This window comes from Alnus glutinosa, chromosome 13 (genome assembly GCF_958979055.1).
Source record: "Alnus glutinosa chromosome 13, dhAlnGlut1.1, whole genome shotgun sequence".
Lineage (NCBI taxonomy): Eukaryota > Viridiplantae > Streptophyta > Magnoliopsida > Fagales > Betulaceae > Alnus > Alnus glutinosa.
Window position 1 is genome coordinate 20,123,900 of NC_084898.1, and position 17,412 is coordinate 20,141,311.

Here is a 17,412-nt window from a genome sequence, read left to right on the forward strand (position 1 = left end):
GAGCTATTCATGAACAACTCGTTTATTTACAATATTATTATAAATATATACATATTTTTTAGGAATGGTAGAGATTGGAGACCATTTGTACTTCCTTTTGCACTTATATATAATAATTAATCCAAAAATATGACAAATTACCTAACTTACTGTTGGTGCAAAGGCTTACAGTGATCTCAATACTACCAATATTTAGGGAAGAGTTATGCAAGAGAGGGAGAGGGTTATAAGGGTTCACTGGTGAGATACGGTAAAGCTATGACATCTCATATCACTATGACGTCCCATATCTCCTGAGTTTGGGAATGAGGATGTGCTTATACGTATATTCGCACTATTTCTTGACATAACGTCTTTTAAAGCTTTGGTGGCCATGAACCTATCAGAACTCCACAATTAAGCATGATTCTGCGAGAGTAGTATTAGGATGCTTGACCTCTTGAAAAATAAGGTTCAGGAGAGCCAAAAAATAGATAATATCGTGTCGTTACAGAAGCCACTCTGATGCCTAAGTTAGCTATAAATTATATGGGGTTTGAAGGACTCCCGCTAAGAAATTGTCACTTGATGTGGATATTCCCTCCCTCAATCTATCGGGGGTGGCAGCGTGCATGGCTTAAACTTTCAGTTAGCTAAGCCAATGAGGAGAATTGGCTGCTTGGTGACATCTTGTTTATGAAGATGCACTCGGATCTTGATTGTCAATTGGGCAGTGGGCCGTCGGGTGATTGATGACCCTTAATGATGGATGGGCCCTCTCAGGGGGATAAATCCTCTCAAATTATCTGTTCAAATTTGATAGAATTTGGATTGGTGATTGCGAGAGACTACTTATAGGATTGACTTAACCAAATAAAAATTGGGTTGTTAAACCACTTATTTAATCAGGTGGGTCCACATTTAAATGGTCTCTCACAATTATCTGTCTAAATTCTCTCAAATTCGAACAACTAATTTGAGATGATCCTAATCCCTCTCAGGATTGTCGGTATCCAAACCCTACACTTCCCAATCAAAAAATATGATAAACTACCCATATCAAAAAGTTGTCACCCTCGAGTTAAACCATGTACTTCCTTTGGGAGGTGACCTTCATAGACCATACCATCATCATACACAATTTCCTGCCTTTAATATAACATTCCCACTTGTCGACATATGAGAAATCAATGGACCCATGCATGTCATTGCTATGATGTTCTTAGAAACAAGCGCCCCAAACTATGAAAGCGCCATCTCAACGGCTAGAATATTTAAATCCCAAAAACAAGTCCTTTTCATGGCCTCCATCATCCTACTGCTCTACCTCAGGTAATGTCCCAATTTCTTCTTAATTTTTCTTTTGCAAGTTATTCCGTATGAATTGAACATTTCCACATGGTTTTGATTGGTCATTTCCCATTATTTTTCATCCATTGAAGATTAAAATTACCGCCGCAAATCTACGTTTCAAAACCAACAAAAAGACAAACTATGTCATTGTGGAATAATAAGAGAATCCACGATTCTTAGATGCCGCCGCTTGAATACATTACTATTATGCCCACCGTATGTATGTAGAATTGTTCAAATAGAAAAAGCTATTCTCTTGGTATAATCTTAGTATTGTTGTCTAACATATTCTTGTCAGGCTTAAGTTAAATTTGTGTATACGCAGTTAGTCATAAGAGTAGCCTGGACTGAATCAAGTTACAACTGTCAGCCAAACGCTGATAAAGGGTTTTTTTTTTTTTTTTTGGTTGATTTTGAGCTGAAGCCTGGCCCATTGTTCTCCTAAGGTGCAGAGGTTTTTTGTGTTTCAGGTGCAAACGTTGCTTCATAGTTTGAGTTTGCGAGTTTTGGTTCTAAAGCCAATTTGATTTTCTTCTTAACTACAGTTCTCATCGGAATAACTCAAGTTTTTCATGATATTTTCGGTTTACAAATTTCAATTAGTTGTTGGGGTGGTGAGGGTGGAGTCCACTTTCTGGTGTAAATGTTAATCAGTCCTCTTTTGGGAGAGATCTTAGTTTCTTGTTTCGAGAAAAAGGTAATATGGTCAGGAATGGAAACCAGGGAAGCTTCACGGATGATTCTTTTGTAAAACCGGAAAGTAGTCAGAGGAATTTTAATCAGGGTCAGACAGTTCCGAGGATTGAAGGGGAAAAGAGTTTTCTGGAGATGGATGACCTGTATAGGAACTCCAGCGAGGAGATGTTTCTAAAATATTTCATGGAGACTTCAAATGGGATGCCAGCGCCAAGCATGGAGATGTTGGGTTTTAAGAACCTTTCACACAACTTTCGACATGCAGATAGTGAGGAGCTCTTCAGAAGTTGGCTCACAAATGGAGAGGCAAGGGGAGCTTTATTATCCTTATTAATTGACTGTGTTCCTTGAGTACAAATTGGATTTTTAACATTAAAGAATCGAGTGTCGAAGAAACCAGTTGGATCATTCACTATGATCTTTTCAAAAGCCTTGTTGAGTCTTATCTTTCTTCAGCTACATAATTTATAGCTCTTGTGAGGGAAATATAGAGAAAAAGAAAAAAGAAATTTAATCAATTCCTTTGTAAATAATGTCATCCTCATCGCTTGATTTATTATTATTATTATTTTTATCATTTTGCATTTTCTCAATGTTCTGAACGTTGTTTTTCTTTTTATGCTGTTAAGTGAGTCCTACAAATAAGACTACTAGCAACTTAGTCTTACACCTCTATACAATATTGATTTCATGGATGGTTATACAGCATGACTGATTATCATACAGCCTTGTAAGCGTGAAATTTTTGCTGTGAGAATGGCCCTGCCTTGAAAGTGAAACATGAAGACCATTTCCCAGTTGGTAATCCAATTGAAATTAAAGCTTTTACTAGTTTCATACACGGGAAAACTGTCATCTACCTTAGACTTGGAAAATGTGGACTCTGGGGCTCTAAAGGGTACTATGCATTTTTAATCTTTTAATAGGATTTAACCAAAAGTTAATCAAACCTTTGGAATTGCCAGATACATTTACTTACTGATATTTGTCTTTATCTTTAAGTTTAGGATTTGAGAACCATGGAAAGTTGTAGATGTTTCGATGAAGATGGGACCAAGCAAAAGGAGATAGATTGATCTCATCACTGTAGGCTTATAGAAACTTAAAGATTTTGTCAGGCCATAGTGAAAGAAAATCAATCTGGTGGCATTTGATTTGAAAACAATGAATGAAAATCATAAAATTGGATTACTGAATACAGACTTCATTTAGGTTAGTTGCGAATGATAAAAAGTAGTCTACCTCCAGATTGTTATTTTTGTAGTTTTGTGCTTGAATGTGGCATTTTTTTCTTCTTCCTTTCCTGATTACTTTTTTCTTCTATTGATATATTATTTCCAGAACAATTCCAACAACTCACCAAGCATAGTACAGCGCACTCGACAAGTATCAAGGAGGTGAGTAGGTTATCTTAGAAAAGTCTTGGACTAAGTGCATCTTATATAATGTATGGACACCGGCAACCTTACTAAAGGAATTCCTTTGGATCTTGTTTTTGACCATTTTTGCTGATTCTTTATCAGATGATAATGCAGGGAAACATATTTTTTAAAAGATCAGAGCTTGCTGTATATTTTACACGAGTGATAATTATAAAACAACAGTGTCAACAACCACAAAAATCTTTTCAGAACTTTGATTAAAGAAATTGAAGTATTTTAAAGGACAAAGATTTCCTTCAATTTGGGTTGGAGGAACTTCCTCTAACCTAGTCACATTTGCATTTGAGATGCACATGCATTTTTAATAGTAATGACAAAGTTGGAAGAAAATTTATTAAAAAACATATACTTCTCACATGTTATTTAAAAATGCATGTGCATCTTATATGCAAATGGACACATGGCATTTTTATAGACTGGGTTAGAGGAAGTTCCTCCAACCCAGTTTGGAGGAATTCTTTGTCCTTTAAACATTATCTATTGGAAGGTCAGCAACAACACGATAACTTATTTTCCCTCAATTGCGTGTAGCTGTAATCTATACTTCCGTTTCATCTTTATGATGATCATTATTTACTCTGCAGTAGAGCATAAGTAGGTTCAAGTGGTTGAAAAATGCATAATTCAAGCTTCGTAGCCCTTAAAGCTAATTGCGATTAACTCACATTCTGTAATGATCAAACTTTATGTGACTGAGTCTATATCAGACAAGAGACTATGAAGCATCCTTTAAATAAAGGATGCTTTCTAAGAATGTTTTTGGAGATGAGAACAATTGGTGAGAATGCACTACAGGTGGTTTAATGTTATTTAAATTTTGTTTTGAACAAGGTTTTGTCATTCTACTCGACCTAAATACTAATGAAGGTGGTGATTTTGGGAAATAAATATTAACTTATCTTTACTGTAGATCTACTTGAATTTACACTTCATATATTCGTGATATACAATTAGCAAGTTCTCTCTAGGCAGTTAAAATTAAGTTAATCACTTGGAACTTTTTCAACTCATCAAAGTTTTTTTCTTGATTATTTTCTATTTGTGGTTTAGTTATATGGGGTCATAATTTCTGATAGACTATAATCCTTAAAGTCTCTCCTCACTACCTTAACTGATGCCTACATTGGCGCTACTTCCAACTTCATAATTTTTATGATTTCTGATCAATACACTATGTTTAAGACACACCAAATGAAAACAGGTGAACCCTAGGTTTCTACATAGTAACATATCACAAAGGAAACAAGTTAGACTGATGTCCTAAATTAACGATCAATGTAATCATAATGGATCTATAACATTTGAAGCCATAAAGAAGTCACCAAAATGGTAAGATATTGATTAGTTTCATCTAATTGTTTTATACATCGTACATGCTGCCATAAAGTTTCACTTTATAACTATATTAATTAATTCATTTATTTTTACAACTTCCATACATCATCTCTGCTTTAAGTATGTGATCATATTATTTTCATTGCTAAGTTCATCATTGAAAGTACTTAGTGTACTTATTATTGGCACATAACTACTCTTATAATTCAGGTTATCCACTGAACTTGCCAGTTTGTCTAGTCAGCAACATGCGGGTATGCTACAAAAGAAGAGAAGCAATGATAATTTACATCCTCAAAATAATTCTGTGGCTGATAATATCTTTGGAGACCTCCATCAACAATCAATCAGGTGCTTAATGCTTCCCTCTGATATGAATACACATGTCCATTTTGTCATATTGCATGTTCCCCAGAGTCATTACATTATTGAGTGGAGCCATGATTATTTCTGGGATGAATCTTCCATTTAGTATTATATATCATGATTTGCTTCTATTACAAAAACAGTTAGTGGTATATTTTGTCAAGAGAGTGATTATTATGGTCTGTGATATAATTTGTTTCAGTTTTGTCAGGAATTCTGTTGAAAAAGGATTGCAGACTACAGATTTATATTTGGCCAAGGTTAAGTTTTTTTTTTTTTTAAGAACTTCACTTATAACCCCTGATCTTTCATCACTTTTGAAACAAGGTACCCAAACTTTAAAAAGTGTCAATTTAGAGTATCCATCTTTCAATTTTTTTCAATTTCAACCCTTTGTTAGAATTTTTCATTAAATCTTATCAAAATTCCCCTCCTTTTTTTAGGAAAAAAAAAAAAAGAAAAAAAAATTCAAGGATTTAGGTATTGGTCAAAATTTAACAGGATTTGCAAAAATACTCATGCCTGAATGTTTGAAAAAAATTTATAATTTTTTTTTTCAAAACAAAACACAGTAATATTTTGAGAATTTTGATAGGATTTAACGAAAAATTCTAACAGATGATTGAAATTGAAAAAAAAAATGAAAGATAGATACCCTAAATTGACAATTTTTAAAGTTTGGATACCTTACTTCAAAAGTGATGAATAAAGATCAGGGGTTATAAGTGGAGTTTTTCCTTCTTTTTTTATTTTCAAAAACTTCAGTGTAATAAAGCTTCATATTTTTCTGACATCTCACTATTTATGCAGGCTTGGTTTCATAGTTCTCAACCCATGACAAGAAGCCGATCCTCTGAGTTGCGGTATTGATATTGTAGTATATACATCAGTCAAATCATATTTATGAAAATTTTAATATATGATGCATTATTTTACTAATAAGAATTAGGCCCTAGAGACGGTCTTATCTTATACATTGTTGGACCCTTGAGAGACCAAACAATGGATTGTTCAATGTATTTTTTTCATCTATTTTTCTCCTTCTCTGAAATTACTAACTGCATGCCTACAGAAACTTGCTTCTGAAATCACTAACACATGCATACCAACACTTGTGCATGGGATAATGTGGATTTCAAATTATCCATCCTTTCTTTTCTACGGAATTTATTTTAATTGTACCGATGAAAATTGAATATATGCTCTTTTTGTTTTGCAGAAGAAGGTACACTGCTATGCAGAGCGCTCAAACAACACTAGATATGGAGGTTATGCAAAATGCTTCTGGGAATGGCGTCAATACAATGAAACAAGAATTTGTGAATTCGAATTGCTTCAATGAACTTTCTATGTCTAAGATTCCAAACCAATGGGACACATTCATGTCTCCTTCAAATTCATCCTCATCTACTCTCTATACTCCACAAATGACTGATATAGATAAAGTTTCTTCTGTTGTGAGCATGCTGAAGGGTACATTAGAACGCAAGAAGCTTAGCAACCAGATTGAAAAAGAAGCTGTTGTGGATGGCTCTAATGGGATTTATCATGGTCATGAATTTGTAGTCAACTGTAGCTTTGATCAAGGGCAAAATAATCATTTACATGAAATGCCAATAACTTTTCAAGAAGCATCCCATGTCCAAGTTAATGATCATGGGATTTCACAGACAGTTGAAGAATCCATAGATCTTGACTTGGAAGGTTTTGTAAATGCCACAAAACCAGTCCAGCTGAGTAGAGCTTCTCAAGAACCTTCCCAAAGTGAATCTTCTGCTGCTGCACCAGTAGTTTCATCAGGGTTTGATGCATGTGATGGTCCCAGCAATTCAAGTCAAACTCTAAGCATTTGTGAGAGCTCAAGGAAACAAGTTGGAAATAGGAGTCCAGAAAATGGCACTAGGGCCAAAGGTATAGAGTCCACATGATGATGAATATGCATTAGTTGATTTGAACAATGATCTTCATTCTGTCATCATTCTTTTCCTTCATAGCCTTCTTGACTCTTTGCTCTTTATTTTACGAGTATTGTGTTTTAATACAACATTTTTTTTCTTCATTCTGTTAGTTTTTGGAGCTTTTAGTTGCTCTTGTGAGTTGTACTGACTGATAACTACTTGTTTTTCATTCCAATGATGGATTGCATTAGTTCAATCACATATACATACCATCAATGTTGTCAGCTGTAGAAATTCGTTAAGAGTATGATGGCATCAGGCACTTCACTGCACTTGTTCCATTCACCACAGTAAATGATTTTTTTTTTTTTTAATACTCCTAAATCAAATTATAAACACATGAAGCTAATCCACCTCTACTTAGGAATTGCTGATGCACTTCTCGACATTGTTTTCCATTATCTTATGCAGAAAACATATTTTCTTGTTGGGTGCATTGGGACGCCCCAGCAAGTTGAATCAGTCCATTTGAATGAAAGAGTCTTCTCCATTTTATTCAGGCGTTACCAATGATGAAGATTTCACCATGAACATGAATTGTAAATGCACACAGCTGACATTTAAATATTTCGTGACATCCAACTACACCACATAATATTCTTTTGTTTTGTTTTCTTGTTTCTTTCTTTTTTCCATGGGAAGAACTATAAATTCAGATATTTCAAGTGTGTGTTCTTGTGGAACTGCAGAAATCAGAGAGCGGATAATTGACACTTTGAAAGAAGATCGAAAGGTATACTTCCTCTTGGATATTGAGTCAAGTATTTGCTCAAAAGTATGGGGAAATGTCTTACCCAGGTTGATTTTTTTTTTTTTTTTTTTGGCATCTTGAACAGAGGGGAAGTCTAGTCCGATATGGATCTGTGACATCAGCGGTTTCAGGTAATCAATGTTGGTTAAAACTTCACAAGCATGAACACTATGTCTTCTGTTATATGCTTCACTGAGTAAATTTAACGAGGACAGAAAAATTTTATTCTTTAAAGCATACTTCTAAATTTTGTTTTCTTGTGCTGCTAAATGTGCTGAGGTGATTTGGATAGATGAATTTAAAAATGGGCAGCATAAAATTTATTGTGCTGTAGTTTTAAATGATCATCGACAACGTAACTGGTCTGTATACACAAAATGATAAACTGAAACAGAATTCCATGATGGAAAATGGCGTGGAGTGGGAGGTCATGGCTTCATGACCCTCGGTATGCTTGCTGTAACTTATCAATTGAAAAAGAAAAAAGAAAAAGAAAGTATCGGGGGCTTATGAAATCCAAATGATGCAATTTAAATTGGATTGTGCAATTGGTTAGAACTTGATTTGTTTGTTGTTGACCTAAACCCTGAATTTCTGCTTAGAAATGGAAACTAATTTTGTCTGCTTCCCTTTCATAGTTGAAGGCATTTTGTTCTTCACACGAGTTGTTGCTAACTATGTTGAATATATTACATTGAGTTCGTGCAAACTACAAGTAATTTAAATTTTTCTCCACTCCCTCTGGTGAGCCTCTTCACATTCTCTCATGCAATGCCTCTATGCCTCCTTGTAATGCTTTTCCAGCTCCTAGGGTGAACCCCCGCCTTCCTCCTCTTCTTTCTTTTCCTCCCCCTCCTCTCATTCCCCTCCTCCCCACCTCTTCTCCTTCTTTTCAAATGATCCAAGTTCAGCTTGTTTCAAATCGGCCTCTTCTTCCCCCAAGCTTTTCAGCTGCAGATCTTCTCCATTAGAACTCTGTCAGTATCTTGATGATGTGCGAGTCTACCTCTGTGGCGTCATTGCTGGAAGTGCTTGCAACTGCTGGTTTCTACAGTGGCCTTTGATCTTGATTTTTAGGTCAAGATTTTTTCATCGGGCCTCTCTCTGATTTCCACTTGCTCTTTTTCAGCTGCCTCTGCTACCGCTGGATTCATGCTACTGTTGGTGTTCTTTGTTGTTTGTGGTGGTCTTTTGTTGTTGGGTTTTGTAGTCGTGTATTTTTGTTTGTGGTCCTTAGGGCATCTTGCTCTCTCTCCTCTTGTATCGCAGTTTGTTGTTAATTAGAATCTAACAGAAAAAAATAAAAAATAAAATTGAAAGAATATTGTTAGGTTTTAGAAATTGGCACAATTCAGTGATCAAAACTAGGGTTGTAAACTTTTTTAACACTCAAGTATTTTGGTGTAAAAAAGGCTTTAGAATTGAAGTTTTTGTACTACTGTCAACAAGACTGTCACCAACCGTCCTAACGTGATTCGTGATTCAAGACTTAAAGTGCCTACCCAAGAGGAACGCCAGTAGGACCGTCACCTAGATGTCCTGACGCTGGTGGTAGAGGGTGACTTCCAGTGCCTACCTGAGAGCATCGACATATGTAGCGTTAGCAGACCGTTCTAACGCCAGTAGGACCGTCACCTAGATGTCCTGACGCCGGTGGTAGAGGGTGACTTCCAGTGCCTACCTGAGAGCATCGACACATGTAGCATCAGCAGACCGTTCTAACGTTGCTTGTGGAAGATATCTTCCAAAGAACTTCGTCAACAAGACCGTCTTGACACTGCTGAGTTGTCACTGAAGTTAGTAATGAAACCATAGTGACCGTCCTGACGGTATTTGACCTGTCTTGACTCCACACGAAAACCTCCAATAAAAAGGTAACTTTTTTACACGTTGTAGCAAGAGTTTTCCCCATCCTATAAATAAAATAGGATGATCATTGTGTAGGCTACGAAGTCTAAGCCTTACAACCTTTTGAGAGGTTGCATTGTTTTCCATCTCTTGGACTTCGTTTGTTCAAACCACACACCATTTTAAACCTTCAACCGTTTGAAGTCTACTGGAGGGTCAGTAAGGAAGTCGTATAAAGAAAAGAAGATAGGCCAGTGAGGTGCTAGAATTGCTGAGGAGGCAAGTAGGGAGCTTGGCTGTGTATGGAGACTTAGTATTTTACAAGGAGGTTTGTAAGTTTACTATGTTTTTACTCTGAATCTTTTTTTAGTAATTGACTTCCTGCCAACCTGGGTTTGGCTGCTCCAGAGTTGTTTTACCTTTGAGGTGCTCAAAGGGTTTTTAATTCGTCACCAAAATCATTGTGTTGATTATTGGGTGTTTTTACTTTGTGTTCTGTTTATATTTTATTTATTGCAGTAATTTGTTTTATATTGTGCTTGTGTGTTGTGGGCTTGGATTCCGGTCCCTTTCAAATATTTATGAAAGGATAAAAATAAATTGAAAGCATATATGTTGAAAAACTAGACATAACACTATGCATGCAAGAAAATTGATGTAATTGCTACTCTTTGTCTGGTCCAAACACAATGGTTGTTTTTATTCAATGTCACATGTCACATTTAACTTTCTTTTTTTTCTGAACTGCTACGCTTGCAACAAAAATGCTAATGTGTATTCTTGATGGAAAATTAGAATCCATGTTTGACATATTTAACATGTTTTCTGCACAATTGAATCGAGACATTTATATGTTTACCTGAGTGTGTATCTATGTATGTAAGTATGTAACATCCATTTATCTGCAAATGCCGAACCTTGTCTCTTCATCAGTATGCATATTTTGATATTACCACCATATAGAGAATTTTCATCAACAGATGCAACAATTATGCAGTCATATCATCTCTAACGAACTAAAGTTGTGCAGTGGACAAGGGGGATTCCACAAAAAAGCGTAGGGTGGAGCGGTCACGAAAGTACGTAAACTTAGCTTTACAATTTAAAGAAGAGTGTCTTATTCCTTTTTAACTATATTTTATTTCAAAGTTCCATAATCTTTTTTTTTATCCTTGTCCCTTTTTTTTTCAGTGGAGTGAGAGCTTCAATTACCATTATGTATTTTATCCATTAAGCCTTTATTCATTTTGTTTATAAGTCTGAAGCATTAGTGTTTCTTTCATTTACTTTTGATGAATAACATTTAGCATGGAAGAAAGTATATGCACATGTTTACTCATATAATTGATGACAATTCTGTGGTCTTGAGCATACCTTTCAGGTTTCCCAACTAGAAACCTTTTTTATGACTTGTCATTATGGGCTTATTTGTAACTCTGGCACTCTCTGTGGTGCAATTTTCACGTTTCAGTCATTTGTAGACACTAAAATTGGAATAAATAATCACTTTTTTCTTCTGTCAGTGATGCACAGTAATAAATGGAGGTGGTCTCCACATGGTGGCAGACTGACAGCTGTCACCCCTTCACAAGGAGGGGGGCTGCATGATGGGTGGGTCTTCCTCCCCCGATGTCTATCCTTGGGGGGTTGGAAGACGTCCACCCCCCTCCGGTGAAGGGGTGGTGATTGCCATCTCATGGAGGCTAACGTCCAACGTCTTCTTTTTATGTTTTATTATTTTAATTTTCACTTTTTATAATTTTTTATTTAAAGATAATTTTAAGTTTGTAAGGATTCGCTGATTTTTTTTTTTCCTTTTCATAAGGAAAACAATGGGTTTTCAGCTATATCCAAACACTCATTTTCAGTTTTTAAAAACACTTCAATTACAATATACCCAAACAGTCAAAGTTTCCCAGATTTTTCATCTCTTGACCTATCAGAAAGCGTCTTCTAAACCACCCATTCATCCCAAGAGACGTGAAGGGCCCTTGAAGTTGCATGATCTATGTCCAACATCATGTGAATCCCTACGCGTGCTTCCTTCTAATGTCGAAATGAAGTCCAGGCTCCTCCAAGAAGGACACAATCAATTGCAGACCTCTGGAAGTGAAGCCCTTCCCTTGCCATGGTCTGCTTCAGTTCCAGATTCTTACAATACATGGGGCTGGTAGTTAGGAACATTTTTTGACATAATTCTTTTGTTTATTAATAGAAGATTTAGACAATTTTGATGTTAATCAGAATTGGGTTCCATGGAGCACCTCCAGAAAGCCACGTTTAACATTAGCTAAACATGAGAGTCCAGAAACATGCTACAGGATTCTTTGATATTTTTGTTTGTTGGAGCTCAGTCCTAATGGATCTTACATCATTTTGAAGCTGTGTCATCTCTTGCTGTTATGCTCTCCATAATCTTAATTTCTGGTCTTCCTTTGGTCTCTAATCTTCTTCCTCTTCTTCTTGTGATTGCATGAAGAAAAACTTGATTTGCATCTAGCTTTATGCCACATGCTGTTATACAGTGCAGTTGATGAAATGACATTTCACACATCTATCAGTTATCATCTAATACTTATTCTCTAACATGAGAGTTTCTTAACAATCACTACTTGATTTCTTTTAGCATTTCCTAATTTTAAACAAGCAAGAGACATAGAATTATATCTAGTAAAAAGCAGAAGATTTGACATTTTCCTGAAATTTTGATTCAATTCAAAGAAATACTCTGGTGTAGGCAACATGAAAGGATAAAATCGTCTGTTAGTGCTACAGGATGTTAAAACTTGCAAGCTCTGATTTATTTTGAATTTCTGTAGAATGGCAGAGGCAAAGGAAAGGAATTTGACACCAGCAATTCCATCAGATATGCAATCCGTCTTGAAGCGTTGTGAAAACCTTGAGAAGGAAGTGCGGTCACTCAAACTTAACTTGTCCTTCATGAATAGGTATCAAGAAAAAGCAACAATTATTTTCTTACAGTCAAGATATCATATGGTTATAATCTAATGTCCAAGACTAGAGAGATCTCTTTTGAACAGGAAAATTTGGTCTTTACTCATTGTAAACTTTGGTGATTTTGATTAAATGCTATCTTACAAATGGTTATTTTAGTACTTGCCTAGATTAAGTGGAGTCTCTGAGTCTCACGGAAAAAATAGTTAACCTGTTGAATCAGAATCTTGAAGAGACAATGGTGCCTATAAACCGCGCGTTTTGACCATATAAAGTTTAAAACCTTGAAGTCTTACTTGAATTCTAGTAAATGAAGTCAAACAGACAATTTACAAGTTTAGAAGCTCTGCTTAGCCCTTTTTAAATAACACTTCTCTTTTCTAATTTTTTCTACCTTCAATGAAAATCTTAGGGCTGTTTCTGTAGGGTTCCACTTCCAAAAAAAAAAACTCCTGCTCGAGATACATGAGTAAATGGTGGCAGATCAGAAGTAAACGGAGATTCTTTTCATCAAATCAGATTATATGTATTGACGGATTTGGCAGCATAACTGGAAAGAAAATAAATAGCTTATATCGTAATAAGCATTCCCATTTCATTTTATAACTGGAAACGATGGAAGTTATATCATTCACCTATAGAAAAGGCTGGATATGAATGTAATCATTATGACTGGTGCCTTATTACCTTCCATGCTTGGTGCAAGAAAATCTTATACAATCTTTAGGATGGGCACCTGTAGAAAAACCTTATGCACATCAATCAAGTGAGTAACTTGAAGAAGCCTTATCTTGCAACTACTGAGGCTTTACCTTTTGAGTTTGTGTTCACTTTGGTTTGACGGCCTATTTGCTAACCATATTAAGTGCTGAAAGTGAAACACATTCAGTGATTCCTCCATTTAATGCTTTAATCCATGACAAACAGTTAAAGAGGCCAAAAGTATATAGTCAGAGGGACCTGACTAGGACAGAAGATTGAACCTTATCTATTTAGTTTCCACAAAGGTTTCAAGTACAACTCTTTTTCATTCTCTAGGCTTGGGACTGGTCTTTTAACAGATAAGATAGATAATGCCGTGAGAGTTTTCTGCAATCATAGGGATATATCATGGAAGATAAAAGCTTTAGTTAGGGGAGCATATCAGCTGGCTGCTGCTAAATTTGATTCTTTCCATTCGTAACATGTGTATAGGGAGATCCAGTGAGTGAGCTTTTTGGCTGATTTCTCAACATGCATATTAGAGTAATGTTACATATCATCATTTTATCCTCCCAAAGTTAATGTGGCTTTTAAAAGAACCATTGAATCAAAATTCAATAGTGATTCATCCCAAATCCAGTGGTGATTTTAAAAGTCACATCAACTTTGGGAGGATAAAAGGATGGTATGTTTCATTAGTCAACGGATTAATCTAGTTTCTTTTTAAGGAGCTTCTTGGTGGATCTAAGTTGCTACATGATGAACATGTAATGAGATGTGCATTTCTTCAGATAAGATTAACAACGAACTCTTTTATTTACCGAAAGAAGATAAGATATATAACACCCCCATCTATGTTAATCGCATCACATTATTTAGTTTAATTTATGTTGTCTATCGAAAATGTTAAGGATTTATATAAAAATAAGGTATTATCCAGGATTCGGTTAGTTTAAGAATCCTTATACTCCCAAGTTGGTAATGTAATCCTTTTGATGGTTTAAAATAAATTATTCCCAGTGGAAGGAGAAACGAAAGATGAACATTCATGTATTTTGCTTAAAATAACATATATTTACATTCATGCTTCTCTTATTGATCTGTGATGGGTGACGTTGGAATTAACAGGTCAGGCCATATTTCACCAATCAATTGGAAGCCCACAACTGGTATAAATGGGCGATATAACATTTGGATGTTTAGTTTTCTGTTTAGATAACAGTAGACATTTTGGTTTTAACCTGACACATTTTATTGAGAGGAAGTGATGGAACATTTCATATCATGTGAAGCCTAGAGCTGAGAATAGAGGTTGATAAGGGAGAGACATAGAGCTGCAGAGATAAAGCTCTAAGACTTGGCCCTTATTCCAACCCTCTATTTCACCCCACCTCATCGAAAGGCATATCTCTGCCTTGAGGTGAATCTACTTTTCGTCTTTTCTTCCTGATAATGTCATTAGCACTATCTACTTTATACTATTGAGTTACTTTTCTCTCTCTTAATCCTCTGTCCGATCAGAATTGTCTTTGTTCTCTGGGAACATAGGAATTTTTTTCTCAACCCACAAGGGATGGATTTGGATATCATATCCAAATTTTTAACTCCATTTATAAACCTCTTCCATAAGAATTCAATTAATTGTGTCGATTGATACGAATTGTGACCGACACAAATTTTTCTGTACTTTCATTTCTATATATGCCTATTTATTCATCTTTACCAAAGCAGAAATCATGAGTTCAAATCCTAATTCCACAGTTTAATTGTGTGGATATTATCTTGTACTTTCGTTTCTATTTATTCATCTTTACCAAAGCAAAAATCATGAGTTCAAATCTTTACTCAACAGTTTACTCCCTATTTATCCTCTTTCATTATGCTTTAGTCGTTTAAGCAGTCTCAATTTCCATATAGGTTATCAACATTTGCCAGAAGTCTCTAGTCTTTAACAAAGTGGTTTACTTTAAAATTTCAGGAAGGATTCAGAGCAAACCAAACAGATAGAAGAGCTCCAGAAGCAGAATGAGGAGTTGGCGGATGAAAAAGAGCGGATGCTAGAAGAGATAGAGAGGATCGTTTCAGAAAGTGGCAAGATGTTTTAATTCTATTTTGCTACCATCGATTTCTTGTCAGCTTTAGACTGTTATCTAATCTATCTGTGTATGAATATGTTGCAAATGTTGTGTACATTTAATTCTGGATGTTTTACCCCAAGGAAAACTCTAACCACAAATGTGATCCTGATTTTGTAACTGGGGACATACATGGACTGGGGAAGACCAATCTTCATTGGCTTTAACAGAGTATAACACAGCCAAACTCTTAACTGTTATGTTGTAAGTGATTGTAATCTCATTGTATTATATTCGAGTAAATGAGTAAGATCTTCAGAATTCTTTGCATGAATAAGTTGCAAAAGGAAGATTTTTTAGCATTATCATTGCAATCAATATATAACAGGTTCGTGCCCCCAAAAAGGTCCTGTTTAGCAAAGTAGTAGAATATCATGTCTTTATTTTATTTTGGAGAAACTTCACTTGATTTTCCTGAACTTCCATCGCATTTGCAATTACCCTTCTAAACTTAAAAAACTCTCAATTTAGTGTATTCGTCTTTCAATTTTTTTCAATTTGACCTCTCCGTTGAGGATTTTTCGTTAAATCCTAATGGAGGGGTGTCAATGTCCAAAATACCCCAATTTTTTTAGGAAAAAAAAAAATAGCAAAGATTGGCATTGATTAGGATTTAACAAAATTTATAAAAATACTCATGCCTAAATCTTTTTTTAAAAAAAATATTTATAAATTTTTTTTTAAAAAAAAAAAAAAAAAAAACTGGAGTATTTTAGAAAGTTTGACAGGATTTAACTGAAAAGTCCAATAGATGGGTGATATAGCAAAAAATTAAAAATTCAATACACTAAATTAAGAATTTTTTAAGTTTGGGAAGTAATTACAAAAGTGATGACAATACATAAGATAGGTCTAAAACCACATTTTCTGTTGCGTTTGTGCCATAAAACCCTTGTGATTCCGATACAAGATTTGGGGAAGGGAAAACCTTGTTGCACTATGATAAATCCAAGCAAAAGACTCGATCTTTTTTATTTTAATTATTTTTTCATATGCTTTTGTTAAAGAGGAAAGTACTCCTATTAATCAAAAAGTTTACACACGAGTTACAGAAATTAAGCTCAATATACATCTAAAGTAGTTGTCTCCAATAATAAAAGTATGCCATTTTGATCTACTAGTATTTCTCTTCCTATCAAAGATGAAATGTTTGGAATTCAACCCAAAGTGGTACAATGTAACGACTCACCCCCAATGACACAATATTGTCCGCTTTTAGCTCCCCAAACCAGATTTCTCATGAGGTCACCCATCCTGGGATTACTCTGGCAGAATCACGCTTAACTGCGGAGTTTTGATAGGTTCATAATCATCACGGCTTTAAAACGCGTTGTGTCATAAATGGTACATTTATACATATAAGCACATCCTCATTCCCAGGCGACGTGGGACGTCACATACAACATCCCGAAAACCCAAGCTCCCTCTCCACCTTTCATATGTTTTTTTTTCTCTTTTTCCTCCCCCTTTAGCTTTTTTAGATTTTTGTGTGGGTCTTTTGGCACCCTTTTGGCGCAAAGAATTTTGCAAATTCAGATTCAAAACATAATTTGCAGACATGATTTCAAACTTTTTCCCCGCATCTCCTCTTTAAACCAACTAATAACATCATCCCATTTCATTGGTGGATCAATACAAGAGCATGTAGCCATTAAACACTCCATATCCTCATACTAAAACTGCAGCTGAAGAATAAGTGTTCCTTCCTTTCCTGGAATCCACAACAAAACAAACAAACACTAGAGCTTGTAAAACCGCACAAGCACATCTTATCCTGGGTAGTTAATGCATCTCTAAAAGCCAACCAAAGAATGAAAGAATGCCTCGGGATGGGCAAGGGAAACCAGACAATTTTAAACCAATCCACAACTGGATACTTCACCCTTAAAAAA

At 35.4% G+C, this 17,412-nt stretch overlaps 1 protein-coding gene across 4 annotated transcripts; it reads left to right on the top strand.

Annotated features, from left to right (window-relative positions):
- The first annotated feature begins 1,545 nt into the window (after positions 1 to 1,545).
- LOC133854286 (protein CYCLOPS-like) lies at positions 1,546 to 15,763 on the top strand. Of its 4 annotated transcripts, XM_062290404.1 has the most exons (12): positions 1,548 to 2,334; positions 3,370 to 3,425; positions 5,016 to 5,156; positions 5,374 to 5,431; positions 5,982 to 6,034; positions 6,391 to 7,082; positions 7,819 to 7,862; positions 7,966 to 8,011; positions 10,759 to 10,807; positions 12,548 to 12,676; positions 14,514 to 14,554; positions 15,364 to 15,763. In XM_062290404.1, the coding sequence occupies exons 1-12, from the start codon at positions 2,035 to 2,037 to the stop codon at positions 15,390 to 15,392; spliced, it is 1,638 nt and encodes a 545-aa protein (XP_062146388.1). In that variant the 5' UTR covers positions 1,548 to 2,034; the 3' UTR covers positions 15,393 to 15,763. The 4 variants fall into 4 exon arrangements, with proteins under 4 accessions (XP_062146389.1, XP_062146388.1, XP_062146385.1 ...); XM_062290401.1 differs by lacking the exon at positions 14,514 to 14,554 and having other exon boundaries at positions 1,557 to 2,334; XM_062290402.1 differs by lacking the exon at positions 14,514 to 14,554 and having other exon boundaries at positions 1,557 to 2,334; positions 5,383 to 5,431.
- Positions 15,764 to 17,412: the final 1,649 nt, after the last annotated feature.

What these genes read in the sequence shown, in the direction of transcription:
- LOC133854286 (XM_062290401.1), top strand. Translation starts at nt 2,035, where the DNA reads ATGGTCAGGAATGGAAACCAGGGAAGCTTCACGGATGATTCTTTTGTA. An exon ending in CTCCATCAACAATCAATCAG is followed by an intron (nt 5,157 to 5,373) that starts GTGCTTAATGCT and finishes AATTTGTTTCAG; the next exon opens with TTTTGTCAGGAATTCTGTTG. An exon ending in CAGATTTATATTTGGCCAAG is followed by an intron (nt 5,432 to 5,981) that starts GTTAAGTTTTTT and finishes CTATTTATGCAG; the next exon opens with GCTTGGTTTCATAGTTCTCA.